Source organism: Diadema antillarum, unplaced genomic scaffold (genome assembly GCF_040938485.1).
Source record: "Diadema antillarum isolate AM-2024a unplaced genomic scaffold, OU_Dant_1.0 seq00001904_RagTag, whole genome shotgun sequence".
NCBI lineage: Eukaryota > Metazoa > Echinodermata > Echinoidea > Diadematoida > Diadematidae > Diadema > Diadema antillarum.
In genome coordinates this window covers 166957-190000 of record NW_027272570.1, presented here as the reverse complement: position 1 = coordinate 190000, position 23044 = coordinate 166957, and the positions used below count along the sequence as shown (strand labels likewise).

At 37.9% G+C, this 23044-nt stretch overlaps 1 protein-coding gene across 1 annotated transcript in view; it reads left to right on the top strand.

The window, feature by feature from the left end:
* Positions 1-17566, top strand: part of LOC139713092 (uncharacterized) — a 20440-nt gene extending 2874 nt beyond the window's left edge. The window contains exons 2-15 of the mRNA XM_071624850.1: positions 382-469; positions 770-864; positions 1884-2017; positions 2447-2545; positions 3738-3890; positions 4401-4559; positions 8601-8714; positions 9581-9709; positions 10265-10369; positions 11418-11576; positions 13474-13572; positions 15290-15806; positions 16739-16866; positions 17465-17566. Of these exons, the coding sequence (XP_071480951.1) occupies positions 382-469; positions 770-864; positions 1884-2017; positions 2447-2545; positions 3738-3890; positions 4401-4559; positions 8601-8714; positions 9581-9709; positions 10265-10369; positions 11418-11576; positions 13474-13572; positions 15290-15806; positions 16739-16866; positions 17465-17566 (2081 nt within the window). The remainder of the gene's footprint in view (positions 1-381; positions 470-769; positions 865-1883; positions 2018-2446; positions 2546-3737; positions 3891-4400; positions 4560-8600; positions 8715-9580; positions 9710-10264; positions 10370-11417; positions 11577-13473; positions 13573-15289; positions 15807-16738; positions 16867-17464) is intronic.
* The last annotated feature ends 5478 nt before the right edge of the window (positions 17567-23044 follow it).

Sequence of the window (23044 nt, the reverse complement as noted above, 5' to 3'; positions counted from 1 at the left end):
TTGACTTGAAATGAATAAACGGTGATTTAGTAGTAAAAATAAATATCTAAATTTCTTTAAACATGTAACGTTACTAACCGCGAAATTGCCCTTATACTGTGTTTTAATTATCAAAACTTGGAGCAGAGTAGATAGTAGACACTGCCAGTGAAATAATGACAGAAAGTTGGTGTCCATGCCAGTTGTGAGGCTAATTGGGTCTGAACTGAACTTCATTCATCTATATAAACTAAAGTAATATGAAACATAATATCGTGTTTGAGGCTTATTTGAAGAGATGAATCTTTTAACAACTCTCTTGATAAGAATTTGGGGGGAAAAAAGAAACGATATGGGTTGATACATGATCAAACCTCTGATGACTTTTTATTCCCACCACAGATCGTGCTAAGGGAGTAGGCGGTAACAACATGCGAGATCGTGCAACTATCAAGCGTCTGAATATGTATCGAAAGGGGAAGCCCCAACGGTAAGGAAAACTTTGTTGCTTGTGTTTAAACTGTCATTAGTCTTCTAGAAAACAACTGATTTCAAGAAGCTTTGCACTAGGCTGTAATCCATTGATTCTATTCAGAATATTATACACTCTGACGTGACATGGGTCTCATGCTTATATGTGTAGGATTGAGCTTACTGGTTGCTTCCTATTCAGTGTATGTCAACATTATGTATCAATGATTTACATCACACTTTACTCAATAAATGTTCTAAATTTAATATTACGTATAGTAATGAATATTGTTAATTCCCCCCTTTTTTCATTGGTCAGAGATCGGAAAGGTCGCATCACCAGGCCTGCTCCATTCCAATCCAGGCTGAACTCTGGAAGTGTGGCCAGAGTGGAACCAAACAGAAAGTGGTTTGGTGAGTGTTCTTAGTAGCCTAGAAAGTAGCATTAGTGATTTGCCTTGCCAGGAAAAAAAAAGAGCAAAAAATCAATTTCTAAGAGTAATTTGGGTGTGGAGAATGAGAAGAGGATCTCTCATCACTTGCTTGAAGTTGATATCCCTCACATGGTCAGCATTTAAAACCTTTATTTTGTAATATCAACAATTTGTGTATTTCTTGATTTTAATACCGACATTCCAAAATGAGGAGCCAGTTACATTTCAACAGTGTTATTACACTTTGTTATTGATCAGAAATAAGTCACCGTGCGTGACTTGTTACCTGACATAAAAGACTGAAGACTTTATCCTTATGAACAAACTTTAAACCTATCGTACAGGACAAAGTGTAGACATTGGAGTCATTCATAGATTTCCTCTTTCATGTCACTTGTCTCTTTCAAAATGCTCATATAATTGTGATTGTGTGTGGGGTGGGGTGTATTAATAATCATGTAACAGTATAATACAGTGCACAGCATATCCTTACCAAATGATTGGTTTGCCAAACAACACCTTTGAAAGGAAAGTAATTGACAATGTATGAGGTCATGTTAACTACCTTGTCCCTGATCTTTCATAATGACCTTCATAAAGGACTGTAAGTTTGTTATAAAAAGTGTGGCTTTTCACTCTATTTTGCATTGTGGTCAACATTTGGGCAAAATTAAGTTGATACCAAAGCATAGCTATTAATGCTTTGACTAAAGTGCGCTTGCACACACAGATATTGTTTCATGGGAGAGTTGAATGAAATAGTCAATACTCAGCACACCTTACTATTATTAAGCATAACTGTAGGTGAAACTCTTGCAATTAGCGTAATCACAATGACTGCGCCCTCTGTAGGTAACACAAGAGTAGTCTCCCAGGATGCCTTGCAGACATTTCAAGCTGAGCTGGGTAAGGTGGTGAGAGATCCATACCAGGTTGTGATCATAACTGTAGGTGAAACTCTTGCAATTAGCGTAATCACAATGACTGCGCCCTCTGTAGGTAACACAAGAGTAGTCTCCCAGGATGCCTTGCAGACATTTCAAGCTGAGCTGGGTAAGGTGGTGAGAGATCCATACCAGGTTGTGATGAGACAGACCAAACTTCCCATCACCCTCCTCCAGGAGAAAGCCAAGGTTAGTAGGACCTGGACTGATGTGAATACTGTGGTTTAGTGGATAAGACACTGTTCATTTATTTATTGCTGCAAACATTTTTGTCTCTGTTGCAACTCTTTACCATAGGACTAAAATTGACTTTCTAGAGATATGATTTCCGAGTTGTCATTATGACAGTCAGTAGAACATATTGTACATGATATGGTGCAAGTGTACATTGTAAATGCATTAATCGTACAGTTTTATCTGCTGTAATGCAGAAATGTAACTTCTTCTTTTTTTCTGGAATATCACAAGTGTGTACACTAATTTGGTGAATCCTGAATTTCCCACCACAAAATTAGGTTTTTATTGAATGAATGTGAATCGAACCTGTAAAACTTGAGACTTCTTTGTCCTGCAGTGAAAATGTTGTCATTCAGTTTGTTTCCTTTTTTTTTTCTCCAGTACAATAGAGTGCATCTGTTGGACACAGAAAGTTTTAGCTCCACATTTGGACCCAAGAAACAACGGAAGAGACCCAACATAAAAGTGGGAGCTGTGGAGGTATGGAAGATGTTATTGCTGTTGTTACGTAAACAATTTTCAGTACCTAAGCATAATTATTCATTCGTACAATTCTTCATGTGTTAACATTCTTAATCATATGATTGTCTCACATACAGATGAAGGTGGTGTACTGGTAAATACAAATTGCACCAATAATGCATGTAATGAAGATACTGCAGTGACCTACTTATGTGCCCATATTTGCATCATACAAGATGCTGTAATTCCTGTAGATACTAATGAAGCCATGTTGATTTATGTCCTCTGTACTTCAGGGCAATTTTAATTTTAAATATGTGTATTCTATAGATATGTGTATTATATAGATGAGTGTTTCTCATCTAGTCGTTGAAAAATGTTACAATGTAATTTTACCTCATATTCTTTTAATATTTTCCAAGTCATATTTGCATGTACCCACTTTTGATTACCTAGGGCGAAACAATCCCATTCGTAATTGCAGATTCTATGGATGTGAGGATTGAAAAACCTTTTTTTTTTAAAAAATAGGCAAGAAATCACTTTCGTCCTACCTGCATATACAAAGCGAGACATACAGCGTAGATGTCATACCTCGGGTACATCACCTAAAGATGACAGTACAAGTTCAGTTATGGATGAAGTCTTGACAAGGTCAAAGGTCAAAAGGCCAATGAACTTATATTGAAAAACACTTGACTCACAAATTGCCATATGCAGACGAGGCTCACTTAGCATTTGACTTTAACTGATATTGACTTTTTTTGCTACATCTTGAGTGTATTTAAAGGCTTTTACATCAATTTAATTCAAGTCATTTATTTTCCTTCCTTTTTTTTTTGCCCAAAAAAGACATACAGTTGTAGCACAGAATGAAATAGGTATTGTATCATAGGCATTGATTCAACTGTGCAAAGGATAAATGATAGTTAGGACATAAAGATATACATGCATATCAGCAAAATACACAGTTATGTTTAGAGGGGGAAAAAAATTGAGAGGTCCACTAAAAAACATGCTCTTATATTGTGAACCACTCAAAAAGATTCTTATGAAAATACTTATTTACAAATGCTAAGCACCAAAATTATTTAAGACAGGACGTAACAAAACAGGAGAAACACAACAACATGGCATGACTTGACTGAGGGTATAACATCAAAGTTATCACCCTCATAATGTTTAATGTTCTGAATTAATTTCTGGGTAGTCCCTGGTGAAAGCAGCTGAAGAATCTGGAGACCAGTATGATGCAGGAAAAGACAAGGATTTAGTGGTGGAGGATGATGGAGTGAAGGAGGAGGTCAAAGATTACATCTTCTCTGCTGGTCAGTCCAAGAGGATTTGGAATGAACTCTACAAGGTATGTCATCTACTCTCTGAAAGACTTTTAAGCTGACTATCACTTTGTAATCATGAATGATTTCCTCAGTACTTACCTTCTTTCACACTTGCAATTAATTCCTCAGAGTACTGAAGTTCGATTGTTTGCCTGTAATGCACTGCAAGAAGTTTATACTGTGTCTCATGTTTCCAGTACTTGGATATTTTGATGACTCCCTTCCTGGATGTTCATTCTTCTTCATGGTATATAGAAGTGTTGGTTGTGGATCTCATATGAAATCTTAATTATGGTGCTACAGTAGGAATAGAGTGTTTGCCTTGTGTCAGGGGAATAGTCATGTATATTTGTGTGACAGATTTCTGCTGTCCTCAAAGAGTCATGTTAGAATTTCAATGTATAGAGAATGTGATGTTGAATAGTACTATCAAGTGTTAGACTGTATATCAAACTCTCTCTGTAAATTCTCAGAATTGTTTTCTTTTCAGTGTACCTGTGAATGATGAAAATATGTCATTTCCTATTGTGTAGGTGATTGACTCGTCAGATGTACTAGTCCAGGTCTTAGATGCCCGAGATCCGATGGGAACCAGATCCAAGTACATTGAGAACTACCTGAAGAAAGAGAAACCTCACAAACATCTTGTCTTTGTCCTAAATAAAGTGGACCTTGTACCAACCTGGGCTACAGTGAGTTAAATGTGAAGCAGAATACAATGCTTTCTAGCAAGGAGTCAAATTTTCCAGATCTTATCACAGTTTTAGTGTTATTTGTTGAATAACATCAACATTGTTTCCATTTTTTTTTACAATTATGCCTTGGTAAGCCAAGATTTTCTTTCATGCACTGGCATTTTTTTTTTTCATCTCTGAAGTTGGCTTAGCATGAAAGCACTGGTGCTCTTCTTTTGATGTTTGCCATAGATATGACTCTAGAATGAGAAAAAAAACAAACTAAAATCAAAAGCATAAACAGTCTTGTCCATAGACACTATATATAGGTCTGTGTTTGGAGCCCCCATCACATTAAAATGACCTCTGATAATAAACTTCACAGATGTGTTGCTTCTGTGAATCAGGAGACATTTATGTAAAGGAATTTGTAGAGAGATCAAATTTTTAGATTATTATATTGAACACTTAAATAATCAATGATAACACTCACTGTGGCTTAGAGGTCAGTCAGTGTGTTAAAGGGGATGGTTAGTAACTGATCAGTGGGAATCAGTGGGAATGCTGGGGGATGATTGTTCCAATCCTTGTGGGATTAATTTAAGAGTACATTATATATCTATTGTTGTGTGAAAATTATTTGCTTCAAAATGGTCTCATATTCAAGTAATGTGCAGTTTAATGTTTCCAGGTTAGCATGTCTGCACAGTGACGGGGCGATAAAACTGCACATTACTTGAATATGAGACCATTCTGAAGCAAATAATTTTCGCACAACAATAGATATATGTAACATACTCTTAATGAATCCCGCAAGGATTGGAACAATCATTCCCCAGCATTCCCACTGATTCCCACTGATCAGTTACTAACCATCCCCTTTAATCTTCTGCTTTCCCTTCAGTTTAAAGTGATTACTGTCAACGCAAAAATTGTTTGCGGTGCATTAATTTTCGCATATTTCGTGCTACTTTTGGCTAGAGCGAATTCTAAAACCTGCGAAAATATCTTCACCATTTTATCTGTACATTTTGAATGGGTTGACAATTGCACAGTGCAAATTCAAGAACCTGCATATGGGCAATTCCACGGTAACTGACGTTACGCATAAGGATTTTCATAAAATTGTTTATGTTGTAGTTTTGTGAATGAAAGCACCCGGGGCTTGTAATTAGCATTGATGAATGAGTTCATGAGAATGAAGAAATAGGTGGAAAGTTTTCCTCTCAAACTGAATTTCTTATCACATAGCAAGTGAAAATGTGTCGGTAACTGACGTTACGGAAAAAGGACATGGAAAATTATGGTGTAGATTTAAATGGAAATATCTCATGTCCCTGACTTCTAAACTTTATGTGTTTAATATGGCAACATACCTAGGTTCTTAGGAACAGGTATGCAAAATAATGTGCACTTTAGATATTTCCTTTTAGCACCATGCCAATGTAGTGAAGGCATGACGGTAACTGACGTTACGTAACTGACGTTACGCTTACATTTGCCATAGGGTTTACACATGGAAAATCATGATTAGGAATAGTTTTGTGATATTTTATAATTCTCACCTTTCAGAGTGATTTGTTGGATATGGAATCATACCTTGGTTCATCAATTACAAATACCCAAATGAAATTAAACATACATGTAAGTCCATTTTCTTTATGTTTTATGAAAACTTAAAGGTAAACATGTCAGTAACTGACGTTACACATACTTTTGCTATGGCGTTTACAAAAAACTAATTTATTTAACAGGTTATTATACTGCTGCAGTATACCAGTAACAATCCAGGCATTTACTTAGCAACAAATTAAAACAAAATCTAAAGACAAAAATTGGGTGGGGCCCTTAGAGGGCAAGCCTCCCCCCCCCCCCCCCCCCCCCCCCCAATGCCATAGCACAGTTGAGCAAAAATAATGTAAATGCACCAGAGGATATTTTTTGACATTGGTCTTAAGACTGAATGCTTATTCAACAGTTATGATTACACAGAGCCATTTAGATTCAGCAGTTCAAAGTATAAATATTGACATAACTAAGGGGTTTTTTTTTGGTTGTTGTTGTTTTTTTTTTGATGAACAGGAAAGTTTCTATCTAGAGTACCCCACCCATAATGCCCTGCAGTACTACACAAAACACAGATGTTTTTGTGTGTGGTAAAAAAATATCTTTCAGGTCATGGGGAAAAAACACATACAAATAAAAATGTTCATAAATATGTATGAAATCTACTGTGATATATTCTTTCTTCTTTTCTTTATTTTACTCCTCCCTCAAGGCATTGTTAGGGCCGCAAATAAAAAAAAAATGATCTCCATTATCAATAATGATTTAAATGAATAGTGTTACACTTATGATATTTTTTCTGTGAAGAAGGAACATGCTTTTTTGGTCAAAAGGGCATTATTTGTTTATTCCTTGCTTGAAGGAATGTAATTGTTTTTCTTTTCCTTTTCACTGGTATATCAAGGCTTGCAAATACATCCCAGATACCAAGAAATAGGACTTTGCATCGAAAGAATTCTAAGATCAATATAAACAAATCTTCCTGTTCATAATTATCATGTATTACAAAAATGTCCCTGCATGAATGAAATAAAGTAATCAACAAATATGAACAGTTTTTTTTTTATTTTACCCTAGAATCACCTCTCACTTTGAGCAGCATCAGTGTTAAATGTTGAGCAACATCAGTGTTAGTTTCAAACAGTAATGACAGTACTATATGCCTTATGTCAGGCCTGCTTATGTACCATTTCAAGATGTGCCATAATTAACTAAACCACACATTTAAGTGCAAGCAAAGAAATATATCTGCTCTTACATTTACCTTGAGGTAGAAACTCCACTAAGCTTCCAGAGAAAAAAAAAAGAAAAATGCTTGCAAAAGTAGTCATTAGTAAAGATTATAAAACTGTTGGTATACAGCTGTACACAAGCTTTTTAAGAGAAAAAGGTGGTTACCATGCAACCACATCATTGATTAGGCCTACAGAATTTGGTAGCTTTATCATCCCGTAGGACAGTGAGTACTGTATAGTAATTTGAGTGCATTAGATATTGCATGTGGTAAACCTAAACTTCCAGATGATTTAACCTTAACTTGTGCTGAACCGAAAATCAAAAGCTCAAGCCCCCCCCCCCCACCAAAAAAAAAAAAAATATGATAAATAAATAAATAAGATAAAGTGAACAAAAAAAAATGTATCCATGGATATACAGTGTACCATGGTGATGACATCATTCCCTATCAAAGGGATTGCTGCTCTTTGTTGATAACCTTTGACTTCCCAGATGTATAGAAATGGCCTAAAGTAAAAAAATTTGCATAAGTTGTTATTACTGTCATGGTAACTGACGTTACATACTGGTATATGATGTTTCGGTAACTGACGTTACACATTTTGATGTGTTCATTTGACTCTCCAGTATGCCAAGTATCCTTATTTTCTGTTATTGAAAGGAAAGCATATGGGCATACATTAGAAATCCTAAGTTACATCATATAGCTAACTTTCTTTGATGAATAAAGTTAAAAATTCCTTGTTTTTGGTAACTGACGTTACATCCATCATTGTCAAAGTAATTAAAAGTTTTTATAAAATTCTTTAAAGCAAGCAGCTTTTTCTTTCTATCATGTGGTAAAAGACTTGTCTGGTAACTGCATGCATATAAAAGATTGTTGTTTAGAGTACTAGTAAAGTGGATATACAGAGGGTAAATTATGTGACAATACACTCTTTCTTACCATTGAGTTATAGGCATATTTTGGCAGCCATTTTGAAAATCAAAATGGCCGCTTTTATTGAAAAACATAATGATTCTTAAAACTTCAACTCAAGTATTGTTTGAAAATGTATGGTGTTTGAAACAAATATCATTTTGAATTTTCGGCATCTGTGTCCTACATACCGTGGAATTGCCCATATGTTTTTGAGCTGCCCAGCGCAAATAAATCGTGCGAAAAAATTTTCGTTTACAGTATAATATTTCTGTTTTGATATTTGTGTCATGAGCGTTTTAATAGTGATTGTTATTTGTGACCTGTTGTCTTCCTAGAAACGCTGGGTAGCTGTTCTATCTCATGAATACCCAACCCTAGCCTTCCATGCCAGCATCAGAAATCCATTTGGAAAGGGCGCCCTCATTCAGCTACTTCGACAATTTGGCAAGGTGAGTGACATTATTTGCTATTACAATATTTGTTTGAAACTGATATAATTACCTCTAAAAAACTTTTAGTTGATTTAAAACTGAGGCTATACTGGTTTAAAGATAAGAAATTAAATACTCATTGGATTTCTGTCAAGTTCCTGTGATTATACAGAGCTGTCATGGTGTCGTAGTGCAAAATCATGACATTCTTATTTTACTGTCAGTTATATCCGGGAATTAGTTCTTGTCTCATGGAATGTGACATGTTTTATTACTTTATGTTACCTAATTTCTCTTGTACTAAAAATTCTGCTTTGTGAATTAAGGTTACTTCCTCTTGAGAGAAATTCATGTAAAGTGTACAAGAATGATTTCTTTGGTTTGCAAGAGGGAAGAGCCATTCCTAGTTTCATGTGTTTCTTCCTAACTCAAGTATTGCAGTTTATGGTTTATGATGCTGTCTCATATTTTGCATTAGGATCAGGTCAGTGAACAACAAAAATTAATTTAATGGAATATTACTCAGGTGCCGTAGAGTCTCTTTGAGCACTGGTGTGTAAAACCAAGTCAGTCTTGAAACCAGCGATCATACACCACATGTTAAGAAGGGAGGTATTAATGCATATTTTACTGATGCTAGAGAGTATGTGCAGAAGGGAAAATTGATATAAAAATTCATATCATCCTGATAAAATGATATTCAGAATGCAAGGTTCAGATGCATGCAATCCTGGACTTGTGACCATTGATAGAAGATTAGAGCTTACCTTGGTTAGTACATTCACAAACTGATTAATCAGCTTTCATATTCACAAATGATAGTTGTTGTCGTGGTAAATATCATTTACTGGCAGCGGAATTTATTCTTCCATTACCTCCCACAGCTCCATGTAGACAAGAAGCAGATAAGTGTTGGCTTCATTGGATATCCCAATGTTGGCAAGAGTTCCATCATCAACACACTGAGGAACAAGAAGGTCTGCAATGTAGCCCCCATAGCCGGCGAGACCAAGGTGGGACCATCATCGTACATCTCTCATCTCCGTAACTCCGTGATGATTGCATAATGCATTAACCCCTGATATTAGAGCTTTTTTAAGGGTAGATTTTGGAGAAATTTGTCATACCAATGCCAGGGCTCAGCGCATTATATCGGTCATTTATTGTTTTATCTAGTTCATAGATGATAAGAAATACTTGATGTTTCATAGTTACTGATCATTTATGTACATATTTATGTCTTCCAACAAAATGGAATGTCTATGTTAGGTGATTAACTTGGTCTAATTGTATCACTGTGAAAAGGATGAGATAAACATTAACCTGATGAATAATCAAATATCGTTCATGTGATTTCTCATTCTTTGTCTCAATGCCAGCCAGCCACAAAGAGAAGACTGTAGATGTATTACCAATATCAACATTTTAAATGATGAGATGACTTAGATCTGTACCCCTTGTTAGCGTAGAACTCAGGCAACTTTCATCAGATTTAAGCATGTTTTGATCTAAGACATGTTGAACTTCACTGACCCTATTTGATCATATTTGTTTTCCTAATTGCTCAGGTATGGCAGTACATTACCCTGATGAGAAGGATCTTCCTCATTGACTGCCCAGGTGTGGTCTACCCATCTGGAGATACAGAGACAGAAATCATTCTCAAGGGAGTGGTCAGTGTTCTGGTTGTTTGAATCCTTTCTATTAACTCCCTTACTTCAGGTTGACTACTGTGAAGGTGGATATTTTTGTGCGACTAATTTTTCGCGCTTGGCCGTGTGAGAAGATTTTCGCGTGTTTTTAATTCCGCGGAATCAAGACATCCACCACTGAAACGTGTGGCATGCAAAAATATTCACGTGCTTTTATTTTCGCGCTAGTTTATGGTTGCGCGAAATGCGCGAAAATTTCAAGTTTTACAGTATTTCACTCTTTTCAGTACAGTCAGCGTTCCATCATGTGATTTGTATATGACCTTGGTATTGGCAATCCTAGCTTAGCATACTGATCCAGAGATATGGAGACTGACCTCATCCTTGATGGAGTGATCAGTATGCTTTCTGTCATACTTTGTAAAGAACCTATGGATATGAAAGAATTTAAAATATTGCTTTTTGTTTTAATTACCAAAATTGATCCAAAAGGTATAGAGAATGTAGTGATTAGTGTTTGATACTCTGAACTGTTATTATAGGGAGGAAGTGTGTTTGTAGAAGTAACAATTTTCTTGTAGTTGTGACTCAGATTTTCGTCATGGTGAATAATTTCATCTTGCATTCTTACATGACAGCAGGAAATTAAATGAAGCAAAAGTTATGATGTAGACAGTTCCAGTAAAAAATGCACTCATTTCCTCAAACAAAATGTTATTCATGCAAAGTTACACTTCTGTTATGAAGAATGATGATGCACTGATATTACATTAAAAAGAGACTAAATAGCTGCTGTGAGCAGATTTTAATTTCATGAAATGAAATGAAATTCCTTAAGACATAATCTTTGCTATTTTCAGGTCTTGTGGAGGTGTCTTTTGAAACACCACAAGTTTTACTGTATTCAGAGATTGTATTTAAGAAGTCTACTGTTGAAATGTTTGTTTACATGTCACTAGACCATGAGATATGGCTGTCTGAACAGATAAAGCAATGAACCATTGAAACCCATAGGATTTGAAAATGTGAATGCGAAAGAGAAAATGTTATTGATGTTTGGTTGTCTCAGGTACGCATTGAGTATGTCAAATCTCCAGAGGATCACATCACTGAGGTGCTACAGCGAGTCAAACCAGACTATATCCAGAAAACATACAGGATCTCAGACTGGACAGATCATGTGGACTTCTTGGAGAAGCTAGCTCAGAGAACTGGCAAATTACTCAAGGTGAATTCACTTTCTCTCTTATTATAATGTGGTTTTGAAATCTTGTTCCATCTGTTAGTAATTGAAAACAGAAACTTGCATGTTAATTCTGAATGTTCCTGTCATCCACATGAATGCTTCTGCTTCACATGCCGGCTCAGTTACAAACTGTGTAACAGCTGGTTATTGACTTACAAGTGTGAGGTATACTGCAGTCCAGGGGCTTGACCGTCCAAAGGGTGTGCAATGATCCCCAAATCTCATCTCCCAAACTTTTTGCAATCATTTGCCTCATGTGGAGTGCCATGAAAGTGAAGTGTGCTACTCAGGTGACCGCTAGACACACAGGTCTCTTGTGCTATTAGTTATTGTTTTTGTGTTTTTTTGTCCCCGCCAAACGAGTTCGAGCAGGGGACTATGAAACGGGCTCCGTACGTGTGTGTGTCCGTGCGTCCGTCCGTCTGTCTGTCTGTCTGTCTGTGCGTCCGCGTGTGATCAAAATCTTCAATTTGCTACTTCTCTGTCATTTATGGGCCAATTTTGATTCTGTTTGCTTTATATGATAGCACCACATGGGAGCTTTGAAACTTCTACGCAGAATTCCAATTGTGACCTTTGACCTTGACCTTTGACCTATATTGTACATTTTGCTACAAAATGCTACTCCTTCGCCATTTCTAACCCGATTTCGATTCCGTTTGCTTTATGTGATGGCACTAGGTGAGGGCTTTAAAACTTCTACACAGAATTTTGACCTTTGACTTCTTTGACCTTTGACCTTGATTTTTGACCTATATTGTACATTTTACTACAAAATGCTACTCCTTCGCCATTTCTAACCCGATTTCGATTCTATTTGCTCTATGTGATGGCACTAGGTGAGGGCTTCAAAACTTCTACACAGAATTTTGACCTTTGACTTCTTTGACCTTTGACCTTGATTTTTGACCTATATTGTACATTGGCTACAAAATGCTACTCCTTCGCCATTTCTAACCCAATTTCGATTCTATTTGCTTTATGTGATGGCTCTAGGTGAGGGCTTCAAAACTTGTACACAGAATTTTGACCTTTGACTTCTTTGACCTTTGACCTTGATTTTTGACCTGTACTGTACATTTTGCTACAAAATGCTACTCCTTCGCCATTTCTAACCCGATTTCGATTCCGTTTGCTTTATGTGATGGCACTAGGTGAGAGCTTCAAAATTTGTACACAGAATTTTGACCTTCGGCTTCTTTGACCTTTGACCTTGATTTTTGACCTATATTGCACATTGCCTACAAAATGCTACTCCTTCGCCATTTCTAACCCGATTTCAATTCCGTTAGCTTTATGTGATGGCACTAGGTGAGGGCTTCAAAACTTCTACACAGAATTTTGACCTTTGACTTCTTTGACCTTTGACCTTGATTTCTGATCTATATTGTACATTTTGCTACAAAATGCTACTCCTTCGCCATTTCTAACCCAATTTCGATTCCGTTTAATTTATGTGATGGCAATAGGTGAGGGCTTCAAAACTTCTACACAGAATTTTGACCTTTGACCTTGATTTTTGACCTGTATTGTACATTTTGCTACAAAATGCTACTTCCGGCGGGGACATATATTACGCACCGCGTAATTTCTACTTTTCCTTGTTTAAGTCTGCATCGTCTAGAAACTCTTTATTGGTACTATAGATGATAAGAGACCACAGAACAAACTGATATTGCAAGTGAAGTTGATCAAGGCAGCAACACTGTGTACAAGGATAGATTTTGAGCTCTCAAACTCATGTGCATTTCAGTTTAATTGTTGAATAGTGAACCTGGTCACTTTGTTCTCTGTATCACTCATTCAATCATGTCCTTACTATTGGCAGGGTACCAGAAATCTTGTCACACTCCATATCTCTGTCATGCTTGGATTTCAGGGTGGTGAGCCAGACCTCAATGCTGTGTCTAAGATGGTTCTCAATGATTGGCAGAGAGGAAAGATCCCTTTCTTTGTCAAACCTCCAAACTGTGAACAGGTCAGTGTGCCCTCTTGGCTTATCAGTTTTCTCCGCCTTCCAACTTTCTTCTGCTTCTTTGTGATTCTTGTTCTTTTCACACTATGAACAGGTGTCACAAAATGTATGTTGCATTGATTTTTTTTTTTTTTTTTAGACCAATGTATGAGGAACTCTGGAGACAACAAAATGGGCAAAAACTCTAAGACCCCGTTTACAGTGCAGGGCTGGGCCGAGCCCGGGCGCAATTGTGGTACTTGGCCCCACAATTTTGTTCGTTTACAGTGGAGGGCTCGGCCCGGGCTTTTGATTCAAACCTTTCAATATTTTGTCGTAGTGGCGCTCTGCTTGTAAACAAACACTATTATTGGGAGCGCGCTGGTGGCTGTTTGGTACCGCATTTGGCCCAGTTTGCGTTTACAGTGAGAAAAGGCCGGGCTTGGCCTTAGCCCAGACTACCTCCAGAGCTTGGCCAAATGCGCGGCCGATTTTGGTACCGCATTTGGCCTTTTGCGTGTTTACAGTGAAATGAAGGCTGGGTTGTAAACTCACTGTAAACGGGATCATAGATTATGTGACAACAGGTTGCTGTATGTATGATGAAAAACAAATAAATGCATATAGCATGGGCTTTGTGTTTTGGAAAACAATGGTTCCTGTCTTTGCCAGTGGGCTTTGGCCTGTTGCACAGAGACTTTCTTTTGGTTGTAGATGAAAGGAAAGTCTTTAAAGTTAAGCACTCTAATCAGCTTAAGGCCAAGTTGTTGGTCAGTTTTTGACATCCAATGTATCATTCCATCTTAACCCTAAAAGGGCCGACGGGGGGGGGGGGCGGAATCCGCCCGCCCCCCCTCGACGTTTCGTGCTATAATTCTGTAACGCGAGAAGGCCTCATCGCGAGACTTCTTGAATTTCTTTATTCAAGTCTCGCGCAACTTTTGAGACCAAATTTGCAATGTCCACGCATACTTTTGCGAAGCCACACCCATTTTTGTAACGGAATGTCGCCCCAAAACGGGCGCAATTTTGTGATTTTGTGTACATTTCCTATGGAAAACAGTGCTCTGTCATGAAAGTCATAAAAACCTGATTATTTTTACAATTAATCACTTTCATTGATTAATTTTGTGCCAATTATGGTAGAATAGTGGTCAGTGACAATTTCCAATGAAAAAACAGAAAAAACAAAAGTTGAAAAACAAGGAAATACATAAGAAATTCTGAAAACAATAAAATACATAAGAATTGAAATGAGTTTTGGAAGTGTTTGTGATGTACAATTGTTGAATATGCAAAACAGATTTGCAGATCAAAAATTAGACTCTCATTGCTTTTAATTAGGCTAAAATATCTTCTTGAGCTTAATTTGCATAATTAATTAATTAAAATTAGAAATTGATTGTTTCAAAAAATCTTATGACACAATCTTGTAGATTATGACGCGGGTCTCACACATGCAAAATTTCATCGCGATTGCACCACCGATGGCCGAGTTATCCACCCCCCGGTCTGAGCATAGCCAAAAAAAAGCGCGGCCCCTTTAGGGTTAAACTGTAGTGTGTTACCAGTGAGACTCTATTAGAACATGTGCTGGTACGTTACACAATCTTTTCTTCAGACTCGTCATGTATTTGTGAATTGTTTGCCTGTTGATGAAATAATTAAGTTATCCTTGTATTGATCTAAACTAGGACTAGAGAAGTATTTTGTTACAAAAACTTATTTGCCTTGCTCACAGGATACAAGGGAAACAGGAAAAACAGGGGAATCCAGTGAGGAACCAAGTAACACAAGGACATCCGTGCCTGAGAAAAAGGTCAAGGGAGTGAGGCAGGACCTGAGAGAAGTAAACATTGGACCTGAATTCGCAGAAGAGGACTTACAGCCTTCTGGCGACCAAGATGATCAGTCAAATGAGGAAGAAGAAGACAGAATGGAGGAAGAGGAGGAGGAGGAGGAGGAGGAAAAGGATGCAGATGCAGATGCAAAGAAGGAAGAGGGAGGAGTGGATAAGGTTATATCCAATAATAAGAGGAGGCAGCTAGGACCATCAGATTCATCGGTGATCTCTGTAAAGAGAACAAGGACTGGTGAAGGCAATCCTGACATCTCATTTGGTCCCACTGCTTTTCTCAGCACCAAGAACAAGAAGCTTTTAGCTGGAGTTCTGAAGGAGAAGAAGAACAAAGAACAAAGAGAGGAGGAAGAGGAGAGGAGAAAAGAAGAACCTACAACCAAGAAGCAGAGCACCAGAGGTACACTATACATTAGCATTTATTGTATCTATTCCCATGAACCTCCATTCTTCATTTACTGTGAAATGCCAAATTAAAGACAGATCTTGGATCCCAGTATAATGTGCTCTTAAATTTATCTCTTTTGTTCTCATATGATATTCTTATTTGCATCTTTTTTTTATATTAGTGAGCTATAAGTCTGCAACCAAGCGCTATAGATGACGCTATTAGGCAGTAAATGGTGTTCTACACATGGGTGAGACAGTTGTTTCCATTGTCCAGCCCAGGAAGAGGCATAGTCTTATCATTCGTGTCACAGATCTAAAGCTCTCTGATGTTTTAGATTTCAGAATAAAGTGGAGATCAAAAGTGTGAATTTGGTCCCCTCATGCATTGGATAACAGAACGCTTCTGATTTTCAGGGATTCCATTAAAGTACTGAGCAAATTAAACATCAGATCTGTGGCAGTTATTTGTGAAATGAGTTTTAGGACCAACACTGAATTGAAAGAGATGTTTCCGGATTATTCGAATTATCTGCATTTTTCTTGTTTTTTTATTCCCCTTCACCTTTCTTAAAGTATAGAACCTTTCTGATTTTGACATAACCTGAGGTGTTTTCAAGGAAAGTGCCAGTCCATTTGCAAGAATGTAAAAAAGTTCAGTCCAACAAACAGAAGATTTCAATTTTGACTGTAGTCTTATGAAGACATTAAGTCAGCTGAATTTGGTAATTCGAAAATTGCTAATATTTCATGGGATTTTAATGAAACCTCAACAGTTAAATGTGAGAAAATTTGCTGAATCTGTCAAGGTGAGCATGTATAGTGGCATTTCGTTTTAAAAGCATTGAGGGTAATAGGGATATACATTAAATAGTGTTGCTCTTGAATTTCCTGCATGTATGACTGGGTGGTAAGAAAGTACTGTATTTATCATTTTTTCCACAGCTAAGTCATTAGGATCTTACTGCCCCCTTGGTAGTGATGTGGAGGAGGCTGATGTCCCTAGCAAGAAGAAGAAGCGATACTTTGATGAGGACAAACCAGAGAGCAAAAAGAAATTAACCTCTAAGCAGGTAATGTATCTCTTCTGATGATGGACAGATTTACTCAGTTATAGTTGCACTGTGGATCTTCCATGCTGATGAGAACCTCTCAGCTTTCATCTTGTTTGTTAGCAGTCGAAAGATGTTGAGATTATTTGCTCACCAAAGCAGAAGCATAAGAAAAAAGAAGAAAATGACATTTTTTTCTCAGTCAAATGGGATTAGAGGGTTGAATTTTCTTTGCAACGTCTGAATTTATGCAGTTGAGTTGGAGAAGATATGCAAACTCTGGGTAGACCCAGTGCCAATGCATTGCAAAAAGTGCAATATATTGTCCACATTTTACTCCTTGCTGGTGAGGTCACATATGGTAATAAAGGTTTATGTTGAGATATTTTGTATGAAATATTTCTTCTTTTAGCCATGTTCCTAGAAAAAAGATTGCATAGACCTGTTAAGGTGATTTTTAGGTCATTTTGTATTAATGGCAGTAGCAAATATTTGATTTATATTGATTCACAATTTTAAAATGGCATAAAAGAAATCTAACTTGACCTTGATGATTGCTAATGCTGCTTTGGGTTTGTGTCTGTGTGTATATGTGTGTATCTGTCTGTCTGCCTTACAGAGACGGAGACTGGCAAGGGAAGAGAAGTCCAAGAAGACTGGTCAACACTTCTATACCACGGCCAACGTCAAGAACCGCAACCGCTCCAAGAGAAATAAATGAAGAGAATGTGATCCTATTTCTCTGAGACAAGGACTGTTCCACATAATGAAATAGTTTTGTGGAGTAACTTGGCATGGAATATGACATCATATTAAGTATTACCTTGGTATGATTCACTTCAAATTGAGAATCAACCCATTAATATTAAGAGACACACAGTATGGTGATGATCTATTGTCATACAAAGTGATATTGTGGATGAAACTGGACTCACTGTTGTCACTGTGAGAAAAATATTCTCTTTGAGTATGTGAGGTGCCAATAGTTGCTTCTTGATAAACACTGGTGAAGTGTTGTGACAGGAAAAAGTGTATGAGATATGAGGGAACTCTGTCATTGTGAGATTACTTGCCATGATTTAATCTTTTGGTCTGTACTCTGCCTCATAGTAAAGTTTATTGACCTCACACTTTACAGTCTTGGTAGATTTGAGTTCTCACTTGGATGCTGCTTGATAAGAGGTACTGTACGAGCTGAAATTTTCGCATACAGATATTTTCGCAAATCGCTACTTGGAGGACATTTTCGCGTGTTGTTAATTTCGCGGTTGCGAGGGTCTAACTGAACTTACTTGAACTCTCACGAAAAAACAATAGCTGTCTAAACTAAAAGTACCTTACACGTGTAAATAGTAGTACTTTCTCAATTTGAAAGTAAAACAAATATCAAAAAGAAATACTTTACAAGGACTTTCGAAATTCGTGCCGGACATCGACAGGCGAACACCAAGAATGCAGCTGCAAGAGTAACATTAGACTGAACGCACTTTAAACAGCTATAGCTAGCTGTACTATGCGACGTGCGTGCACAGTCGACAAGTTGAAGGCTAGCTAGGTGCAGCGCAGGAAGGGATACATACTGTACTTATTAATGCTAGCTACGTTATGGCCATATGGCTCAGCTCCTGATAGCTGTGTGCTAGACCTACGTACGTAGCTAGCTACGAGTGCTAGTAGTGTACTGTACGGCACTATAATTTTGGTGCGATCCTGCAGCACATGGCATGGCTTGATTTTCATTTCCCTGCGTTGTTTTCAGGCGTTTTTGTTTTCGCGCGTTGTTATTTTCGCACGTTGTTATTTTCGCGTGTTGTTATTTTCGCGGTTCAAAGGCGATTCGCGAAATTCTCGAAAATAAAACCACCGCGAAAATTTCAGCTCGTACAGTATTTACATTAGTCCCGTTGTTTGTCCTTTATAGACATCTGTGCGTTATCAAACTAATGCCCCAGTCACATAGACATCCCGGATCACTGCGGACCACCCCGGATCTGATCTGGGGAGAGATCCGTGTTGACGCCGGGAGGCCAACACGGCAACTTTTGGAGGTCAAAAACATCCGGCGTCATCCAGGGGTTGCCGTGTTGGCAGAGCAATCCGGGTCGGTCTGTGTGGCTGCCGTGTCGCTGCCATGTTGATCTGTGTAGATGCCGTGTTTGTCCATGTAGACGCCGCGCTCTTCCGGCCTTATCCGTGTTGCTGCCGTGTTGATACCGTGTGTACAGTCATACCAAAATCCCGGATCTCCCCGAATCTCCCCGGATCTCCGTGTAGATCCTTGAGCATCTGTGTTTATATGTGACTTGGGCATTATCAAGCAAGAAAGGGTGTAACAAGAATCTGACTGTTTGAACTTTAGTTATCACTTCCAAACAGAAGAAAACAATACCTTTTTTAACCTGAAGAAGCAAGGATTTTATGTAAGTGATTATTTTAGCCAACACTTATGCCTTGCTGGCAAGACACACTCAGAATAATTTGGTTTGCTTCTAAAATCACATCAAATACATGTGCCCAGCCCTGTTCCTGTAATGAAAGTGCAATGAGCTGTTCAAAGCCTGACCCATTCATATTTGAAATGGACAAGACCTATTCACTATACTTCACTCTACCATAATGAGTATTGACAACAAAAAATGTAATGCAATGCTTTTGTGCTCGTAAGTAAATAACCCACAAGTGAATTGACGGTACTGACCCTCTTTCACGTTCAGTGATATATGTGAACATAGCTGAGCTGAATGAATACTACATGTTTTATAAACCACATTATTTCTGATGCAACAATCTATGGTGATGCATTTTGTCATGTCATTACTTATGTACAATTGTATTACAGTTTACAATGACTTGAAATATAGTCAACCTTGCCGAAGTCAAATCTTTTCATACTGAAAAAATAGCTTCCACTTAAAAGAGAAAATTCGACTTATGAGAGATTAAAATCAATAGAATATAAAGAGAAGGGACTTGAAAAGACCTTCGACTTAGGCGATTATTCGACTTATGTGAGGTCGACGTGAGCAAGGTTGACTGTGTGTTATTGTGAAATTGGTATAACACCTGTTATCCATACATGTATTTTGATGTCTTGATTGTTCTGTTCTTGCAGGGTATCAGGTATAACAATGAAATTCCCTATTCCAAATTTTCCCTATGTTTGCACTTATTTTCTATAAATGCTGATGGTTTGCGTCAATGAGCAATGCCTGTGTAGGATTTATATGTTCAGGTAACATTATGAATGAATCTCCTGCTGTAGGATATGCTCTGTGGTAAGTCATCTTCTGGTACTCTCTTCCAGTGAAGGTCTTTTGGTTTCTCTCAGCAAGATTATGGAGCTGTAATTATTTGACTTTGATTCATTTTATGGTTTCTCCCAGCAAGATTATAGAGTTGTAATGATTTCATTTTGATTCACTTCATGGACCCTGTAAGTCGAGGAATTTCATTATAGAAGAAGAAGACAAAAAAGGAAACCCGACTATTAAAACACCCAAGGACAAAAGTGGTTGGCCTTGCTACAGATAGGCATGAGGGTGAGGAATAATATTCTTTGGTCTGAAAAACTATTGCCTGCTACCTGAGTAAATGTTCTTTATGTTTTCAAAGTAATACTGGTGCAGTATACAGAAATTACAGATCTCTTGATCTGGTGAAGGCAATGTCATTTTGTCATAATAGGCATTCTCCATGTCTGTCACTTCAAGTTGATTGAGGACTACTATATTCTCTAGACCTCTAATGGAATTTCACAGTAAACTATCAATGAAATCTCTTTGTTGGTAATGATGTTATTAAGTTCATGAGTTGTTCACTCATTTATTTTAGCTTCAAAGAGTTTACTTCATACACATGCACAGTTGTTTGGACCCTGCCATTAGCCAGCTTTATATCTACAACACAAACGCTAAGACAACACAGCCTCCCGAGTTGGACAATGGAAACGGCTGTCTCACGCATGTGTAGAACACCATTTCTTGTCTAATTACACTTACAGCCATCTTAGCATTCACATCGCAGATCTGAAGCTTGGTATTCACTCAGAGGAGAAAAGCCTACCAAAATTCTAAATTTCCTGTGAATGATACATAGGGCTGATGTGTAATGAATCCTGTGGTAGCTCTGAAATCAGATGTGGATGAAGCACAGACCATCTAAAGCCACCCTGAAACATACAACATGAGGTGAATGGGGAATTCCCTGTGGATATTGATCTCATATAGCTGCCATAGAAAGTGAAAGCTTCCATGCAGTATACCAGAGAGTGTGGTGTTTAAATGTCAGAGGTAATTTATTACCGTATGTCTCAATCAATGTGAGAGTTGTTTGTAGTAAAACAGAGTGACCATGAGATGTGTAGTACAGTGTACCACTGTATGAAGCATTGTATACTGGTAGATGTGTTGTATACTAGTACATAATATATTGCAAACAAAATCTGCTGTAACTGACACAAAGATCTTCAATTGTGAGACTACAGCTTGTGAAGTCAACTGGAAGTGTGATAGTGAACTTAAATTCCTGTGATTTCATATGGGTACAAAATGTTTAATTGTACTGTCTATTCAGTCTTGAAAGATATTTTAATAAAACGTATCCTGCATTCAAAATCTTTATTTTCATGTTGGTTTTTTTTGTTAAGGTATCTGATATGTTTGCAATTTAAAGGAGATTTGTGTAAGGAAGAATACTCCATGTCTTGAGAGTTGATTCTTCAGTCAAAATATGATTTGTTGTCTTACGTGATATTGACGTATGCAAGGTTTACGGTGTATCATAATAATGTCTACCTCAATGAATGTAAGTACAATTACACATGCTGTACCAAACATTTCCCACCAGCAGGCGTAGATCAAACTTTCCAGAAGCAGAAGGGAATTGTGAACCTCAATAAACAGGTCAGGACCTGAAACCATGGCAATTACCTTGTGAGAGTACGTGAAAAAAGAAATGGAGAGTTGGATTGAGTTGGGACCTGCACAATCACTTTGTCATAAGAAGGATTTCTTATATTCAAGACCTCCTTATAACAAGATTCCACTGTACTAAACTTATTTTTTCTTGAGAGAACTAAAGGTAAAGTAAAGAAAGGAAGGAAAGGACAAGGAAAGGACAGGAGTGACAGAAAGGGTGAGGAAAAATGGAAAGGGTAAAGGAGAAAGAAAGGGAGAAGGAAAGAGTATAAGGATGTAGACTGTTCAGAGAGATCCGGGGGAGGGGGGGGGGGGGCTAGCAGTAGATGGGAAGCCCAGTGTACTACAGATAAACAGGTGTGTAGAAAGATGAACAGATAAATGGGATAACTTCAAACAGAATGCATGATGTGTGTGTGGGGGGGGGGGGGTTGTGGGGTGGCAAGAACAGTAAAACGTGCAAGAAGGGAAAGTATCGTGAGCTATAGCTGCCTCACTAGTCCCTTCAACACATTTCTCTCCATGCTCATCTTTGGAAGGAGGAAGAAAGAAGTACACCCTGCTCTGTATACTAATGTCTTGGCCGCTAACAGATATTTGTTTGGTATTGTACCGTCCTCCACCCTGCCAACCTTGCTGATCATGCTAAAGCGATCTGGTGGTGCGACTCACTGTTGATGGCATATTAAACTCCGTCAAGTCATTCAACATACAGAGTGACTGACTACTGCGCTGATGACACGCGATTTTTTTCCCCCTTGTCGGTGATCCTAAAGCTGCAGGTAAACGAAATCGTTACGCCAGCGGCGGAGCAAGACTTATGGTTGTCAAACAGGAAGCTGTCTTCTGTGTCTTATCCTTGTATCTTTAATCCTATAACAGAACACTATCATTATATATTTCTGTAAATCCTGAGATTCTATGTTATTCGTTATTTAAATTTGAATGGCACACAAATTGATGAGTAATCATGCTGATGTGATACGTTTTCTACACAGTAGATAAAAATGATCTACCGTCTACACGATGTATACTCCTTGGGAAGTTGATCATGCTGCTACAATGTGTGTGTGTGTGTGTGTGTGTGAGTGTGTGTGTGTGTGTGTGTGTGTGTGTGTGTGTGTGTGTGTGTGTGTGTGTGTGTGTGTGTGTGTGTGTGTGTGTGTGTGTGTGTGTGTGTGTGTGTGTGTGTGTGTGTGTGTGTGTGTGTGTGTGTGTGTGTGGTGACAGGAGTAGCGTGCAGTGTGAATGGATATACTTACAGGAGATTGGAAAAGACATCC